The following is a 6,708-nucleotide window of genomic DNA, read 5'->3' on the forward strand; positions in this document are numbered from 1 at the left end:
ATCAATAATTATTTATAAAATGAAACATATTACGGGTAAGTTTTGTGATTTTTCTTTTTAATCTTGTTCGACCAAGGGCACGCAGTGTTGGACCTGACTAGAAGCTACTCAAGCACATTCTTCAGTCCGGTCAAAGATCAGATAAATAGTTTTAAAGGCCCAAAATTGTCCTCATTGGTATTCTAGGGTTTCAGGTTTGAAACTCAAGTAAAGGATTTTGAATATTTTTCCCGAAAAATAATAGTTTATGGGCCAAAACTTTTATGTTTAAGGGTCCAAAATGTTCAGATTCGGCTCTGAGGGCACTTTTGATGATTAAACTAGACTTTGATCCATACATCTGTACGGATAACTTTTCATTATAAATATATAACTTTGATAATATCACAAATATTTTAAATATATGATTTACGTTTTAATGTTATATATTGTGTACAATTATTGTTGAATAAAATATCACTGAATATGTTCTGATTATTGGATTTGCTATGTTATTATTATGGTTTTCAAACTTGAAATAATAATATATTAGAATACAATGACCAACATGATGATTAAAATGTTTAAATAATTATGTAAATTTTAACTTAAACAAATTTTAGTGAATTGCATCAAAAGATAAATTTATTAAATGTTTCGGGTTTTTTTTGGCAATCTTGGAAGGTTTCTTATGATAATAATTATCTAAATATCACAATTAACTGTTATTCCTTAAATATAGGTTTGTTTTGAAACACATTTAATATATAACAGATAAATGATTATTATTTTAGGAAAGCAGATTCTATCTGATATTCTAATTAAATGTTATATATTAAAATGTTAATGTAAATGATAAAATAAGACATGTTAAACAATTAATTAAATGGTTCTATAGTGATTTCTAAACAATAGATAAAAATTAGGACCATAAATTAATAGATTAGATACAAAAAGATACTTAGGAGAGTGTATTGAATATGTAATTTGAAGTGATTAGAATTTTAATGAGTTTGTAGATGATTGCAGGAAAATTGGAAAATTTGGTGTGATTTTTGTTAAAACACTCTAGAATCTCATCTAAAACAATGATATTTAGATTTTTATTTTTATAACTAAGGAACTCTTTTCAAACACTCTAGAAACACTTAGGAGGGTGTATTCAATTGAGAGTTTTAGGTTATTTGTGTCAAAATGACAAATCCACTGTTATTGAAACATGAATTTTAAAAACTCATTTAAAATCCAGTGTTATTGAACTTGACATTTTATAAAATACTCTGAAATCCACTGTTATTGAAAATATTTTAAGTTGTGGAGTTTTAAAGTTTTCAAGTGATTTTAGAGTGTTTGGGTGGAGTTTCTCAGTTTAAAAAATTAAAACTCAAATCTCATAGTTTTAGGTATTATTCTAGAGTGGTTTAACAAAAATCATTTTATTCTCTGCAATTCCTTAAAATCATCTAAAACCTCATTGAAAATCAAATCACCTCAAATTTTAAATTGAACACACCCCCCTTAAAGTACTCTATAATCTCCAACTTAAATTTTGTTCAGTAACAGTTGATTTCAGAGTGTTTTATGAAATGATAAGTTCAATAACACTGGACTTTAAAGCATTTTTTTTAAAATCCACGTTTGAATAACAGTAGATTTGTCATTTTAATATAAATCACTTCAAATTCGAACACCCCCCCCCCCCCTCCCCCCCTATATAGAGATGGTAGAATAAGTGAAAAACTTCAAATTCTTATAAAAAGTGAAATCTATAATCCTTATAAAAAGAGTGAGTTTTTCTCGTGTTAACCCCCTAGGGTGAGCATGTGGGTTCACATACCTAATAATAATTTGAAACTTATATTATGTTTTTGGAGAAAAATAAAAAATCAGAAATAATAGTATCTAATGAAAAATAGTAGCCAATAAAAATTAACCAAGTTATATTTTGTTTATGAGAAAAAATGATAAAATAGTATTAATTGCCCGAAAAAAACTTTGACGTTGGTAACCCTTAAACCCTAAGCCATAAGCCTTAAACATTAAACTCTAAGCCATAAGCCTTAAACATTAAACTCTAAGCGTTAACAACCCTACAGTTTAGGGTTTGGAGTTTTTGCTGACGATGTGTAGAGTTTAAAGTTTTAGATTTTGGGTTTTGGGAACGGCGTTAACAACGTCCTAGTTTTTATTTCTTTTTTTCTAGCAATTAATACTATGTTCTGATTATTTTTTTTATCTTATTTTTATAAATAGAATATGACTTGACAAATTTTTATTGGCTATCATTTTTTGATAGATAATACTATTTCTGATTTTTTACCTTTTTAACAAAAGTGGAATATAAATCGTCATGAACCCACAAGTTCATCTCAACACAAGAAAAACTCTAAAAAAGTGAAATTTTGAATATCATTGAACTTTGTGTATAAATAAAGATGTATAATAGAAAACCCCCATGAGGGTCACAGTTAATAACTTAATATTAATCAATAGTTTGTATCCTACACAAATACAAACATATGATTTAACACAATTCCCAATCATAATATTCTATCTATTTTTCTGGTCAGATCCAAACTGATGGTGAAAACATCTGTCTGGTTTTCATAATACAGAGAGGTGACAAGTAGCTCTTATGTTATTTGTCTGTTCTTCAGTACCATTGGAGCCACCAACATCCAAACTGCCACAATCATTAGTTCCACATTAGAAACATCAAAAACCGTCTTCGTTTCATATGAAAACCGGTAAAAAGGAATTTTTTACTTACTGTAAATGCAAACCGCAAGCCATTCGTTTACTATCCTAACCCAAGTACTTGTCCACCCAACGTCAATAGTCCACCTAACAAGAAACGAGCTTTGTTTATCAAATTTGAAGTTTATTTTAGGAATATGAATAATGTTTGTTCCCAAGAAAACTTACCTTTTCATGGAATGATGAATATTCCAACCAATAAGTAGCATTGCAAAGTACATTGCTCCCGTAGCAAACACAAAATGGAAGAATCCGTATCCGTAAGGAATCGCGTCTTCTTCTTGGTTCTCATCTTTTCTAAACTGTAAGGCCACTCGCTATTAATGATCAATTTTGTGTATATTTGCTGCAAATTGACAGTTATAGATGACAATAAACCTGAAAGCATTGTGAATCTACTCCCGTGGAGAATGTCGCGATTACCATCGCAAGCAGTGCAACCACAAAGCTCTGCACAACAAATATATATATATATATAATATATATAGATCCTTAGTACCTTTTTTCAAAATGATCTAAAATTGTGACAAAAGATTCTTGAAAAGGTGCTGAAAACAAAAGAAAAGAAAGATTCTTGAAAACTTTTGAGATTGTTTACTATGATGGTAAGCCAGTCCGTTCTGCTAGAAGATTCAGCATTTCTGTTGCAAATTTCTCCTACTGGCTCACTGCAAAAAGAAATTAGTAATGTCACAAGACTCATAACACTTACTTTCTTGATCATGCATGTAAAGAGAGACTACGCTCTAGCTAATTGCTCCATGGTATTAAAGATATATAGATCAAATGAAACATGCCTTCTAATGGCGCACCAGCAGATGAAAACAACATAAAGCCCCATAAGCGAGGGAGTCAAGAATCCAGCATTTATCTGTTAAATGCAAAGCAGAAGGAGAAGTTTTCAAAAATCTAATCTACATATATGACCGAAATAATACTATTGAGGTAACCTCATTGACTCACTTTGGGATGTAGAGAGATACTTGCCATGAGTTGGATTAGGAACAAAGTCCATGTGATGAAAAATATGTTGAGAAGGCATGATGGATCAGGCACATACCATATGTACATCAAAATCACACCTAATATGCATAAGGTATACGCAATAGTTGCTAGTAGCATCACATGGACATGGCTGCAACATAAAAGTTAAATTAGAAAATTAACAGTCATTTTGATATGTGTCCCAAACTATATAAAGAACAATCTCATGTTGTCTCACCATCTCTCTGCGTCTTTTTGGGATAGGAAAAATTCATTGAGCCATGTAATGAAACTGATGATACTAATAAGCTGTATCAAGAGAAAGACCCTACAACAACAAGAAAGAGAAGAAGTTTTAGGAGATCTGGTAAGCTTTTGAGTTAAAAACATCACACAGATTCTAAGATAAGATTAGAAACCGTACCCTGCACCAAAATGTGCAATCTCCCCTGAGAAGAAAAACAGAACAAAGACAAAAGTCATGTTACACGTCAATAGTAACTGAAATTAGAAAGCGGAAAACGATTAAACTAAGATAATTGAGGACGATTAGCCTTATACCGTAAAGGTCAATGATAGAAGAAGGCAGCAAGAAAGGGAATATGATTAATCCAGGCCACATTAGAAGCTTAGCAAACCACCATCCTGAATGCCATTTATCTCTTGATGAATGCGTCTTTGACGTAGCGACGGTTGAGAGAAACATAATGAAATAAAATAGCTTGGGAAACAGTTAAGGCAAAAAAAATGTTTCGGAAGAAATCTTAAACATGTAGCATGAAAAATGTTTATACGCCTGGTCGAATAAGGATACAAAACATCCCAAGCTAACCCGTAAAACTCCTTCAGTCCCTAAACAGTTTAGCCCATCTTTACAATTCTTAAATTCTGCAATATTGAGTTAACACAATCATTATTAATCTGAAAAACATTATTATGAAAATTTTGTGATGCTAAGAATCAAGAAACCATACTTTTCATCTCTGTCAAGGCACCTCGGCCATAATCACGGACAACCCAAGCCAGCAGATTCACCAAGAGGAACATTAGACCATACACATATCTAGCCATCCATGGATTGTAGCCATTACGAAATTGGATAAACCATGAACCATTCTTGATTACTTCATAGCCATTGTTCTCACTGCTTGCACCGGTCTCCATAGGTATTTAAACTTAGCAGACTCTCTTCTTCACGACATTGGAATATCAAAAATATTTGGAAACTAAGCTGTTTAATACAATCAATCGCCAATCTCACTCGCGGTCTTCGGGAGATTATCAGTAAATTATATATTTTGAACAAGTATCAGGCTGGACTAAAAACATCCACGTATAAAAAAACCTAAAAAACATGAAAGTTATCACACATGCTAGATTCAATGAGAAAAAAATATATATATCAAAAGCCCTTTGTCAAAATATATATATATATATATATATATATATATATCAAACATATATACTATTGAATTCCCAAAATTCAATGTTTAGCAGTAACTAATATGAAACATTTTAAGTGTAAGGAATCACAAACCAGAGTAAAACAGATAAAAGCTCTTAATTAAATCCAAAGAATTTCCTCTTCTCTTTCTCGTGCTAGCTAGTCTGATAAAACTTCCGAAGCACCCTCTACCTTTAATGAGTAACAAACGAGTAATATAGAAATCTTAAGTACTTTCTTAAATGACTAAAATAGATCGTACTAATGAAAATGGAATATTAACTAATAATTATCAAAATGTTAAGCAAAATAAAAGTATCAAAATCAAAATCTCTGAAAAAGGAAGAATCCTTTTAAGTAAAAACCCAATAACTAGAATTCCCAAAATTCAATGTTTAGCAGTAACTAATATGAAACATTTTAAGTGTAAGGAATCACAAACCAGAGTAAAACAGATAAAAGCTCTTAATTAAATCCAAAGAATTTCCTCTTCTCTTTCTCGTGCTAGCTAGTCTGATAAAACTTCCGAAGCACCCTCTACCTTTAATGAGTAACAAACGAGTAATATAGAAATCTTAAGTACTTTCTTAAATGACTAAAATAGATCGTACTAATGAAAATGGAATATTAACTAATAATTATCAAAATGTTAAGCAAAATAAAAGTATCAAAATCAAAATCTCTGAAAAAGGAAGAATCCTTTTAAGTAAAAACCCAATAACTAAAGCTTAAAGTGAAGATAAAAAGAGAAACATGTTATGGAAGAATCCTTGATTTTGGGGGATCAATGTATACAATTTGCACTCCAAATGAAACGTGTACGTGCATTATTGGGCTAAAGAATCTTTTGCAAGTGAGCAAATTGTAAATGCTATCAGCGACATCACCTACGCTTTTTGCCTTTATTTTTGTTTTCTTTTTTACCAGAAAATCAGAAATCGTTCCCTTTATTTAATTTTAGCTTGAAGAAAAAGAAAACTTGATTTTTTTTATAGCTTCACAGGTCCACTTCACGCCAACAATTTAATTGCATTTTTAGGATATATATTATAACAAAAAAAAACATGTTCTAAAACTCGGCCGCCTAGCCGAATAAACGTCCGACTAAGCGTTCGACGGAGGATAACCGCCGTGATTTTGGTCCAATCGGTTAAGCTAGTCGGAAACCCGAATAATAATCACTTAATAATCCGATTAATCGCCTTTTAGGCGGATCAAAACCGAAAATATTGCTTATTTAAAAATGTTTGGACCATAAAAACAAGCCCAATAATTTTAAATGAGATGAGACTTTGTTTATGTATTTACAGGAGACTCTAAGAGCCTTCTTAGTGTTAGTTTGTGGATTTTTAATTTTCTTTTTTCTAATTCGTGTGAATTAAAAAACATAAAAAGGTTGTACGCCCGAGAATCGAACCATGTACCAGTAACAGCAACAAATGTGTCACCAACCACCGGACTATGTCGTCCAAACGTCTTATTTTTACATGTATTACTATATATTCGCATATTTATAATTAAAAATATAAAAACTAGGCTCCGCG

At 31.2% G+C, this 6,708-nt stretch overlaps 1 protein-coding gene across 3 annotated transcripts; it reads right to left on the minus strand.

Annotated features, from left to right (window-relative positions):
• Positions 1-2,354: 2,354 nt before the first annotated feature.
• Positions 2,355-5,482, minus strand: LOC106308054 (probable serine incorporator). Of its 3 annotated transcripts, none has more exons than XM_013745171.1 (13): positions 5,258-5,482; positions 4,695-4,911; positions 4,535-4,608; positions 4,282-4,441; positions 4,145-4,169; positions 3,959-4,048; positions 3,700-3,871; positions 3,534-3,607; positions 3,335-3,404; positions 3,115-3,186; positions 2,905-3,038; positions 2,750-2,823; positions 2,355-2,662 (listed from the first exon to the last, which is right to left on the minus strand). In XM_013745171.1, the coding sequence occupies exons 2-13, from the start codon at positions 4,882-4,884 to the stop codon at positions 2,613-2,615; spliced, it is 1,185 nt and encodes a 394-aa protein (XP_013600625.1). In that variant the 5' UTR covers positions 4,885-4,911; positions 5,258-5,482; the 3' UTR covers positions 2,355-2,612. The 3 variants fall into 3 exon arrangements, with proteins under 3 accessions (XP_013600625.1, XP_013600624.1, XP_013600623.1); XM_013745170.1 differs by having other exon boundaries at positions 4,695-4,951; positions 5,258-5,481; XM_013745169.1 differs by having other exon boundaries at positions 4,695-5,065; positions 5,258-5,481.
• Positions 5,483-6,708: the final 1,226 nt, after the last annotated feature.

Source organism: Brassica oleracea, chromosome C8 (genome assembly GCF_000695525.1).
Source record: "Brassica oleracea var. oleracea cultivar TO1000 chromosome C8, BOL, whole genome shotgun sequence".
Classification (NCBI taxonomy): Eukaryota; Viridiplantae; Streptophyta; class Magnoliopsida; order Brassicales; family Brassicaceae; genus Brassica; species Brassica oleracea.

What these genes read in the sequence shown, in the direction of transcription:
- LOC106308054 (XM_013745171.1), bottom strand. Translation starts at nt 4,884, where the DNA reads ATGGAGACCGGTGCAAGCAGTGAGAACAATGGCTATGAAGTAATCAAG. An exon ending in GGGTTAGCTTGGGATGTTTT is followed by an intron (nt 4,442 to 4,534) that starts GTATCCTTATTC and finishes CTGTTTCCCAAG; the next exon opens with CTATTTTATTTCATTATGTT. An exon ending in TGCTGGTGCGCCATTAGAAG is followed by an intron (nt 3,405 to 3,533) that starts GCATGTTTCATT and finishes TTCTTTTTGCAG; the next exon opens with TGAGCCAGTAGGAGAAATTT.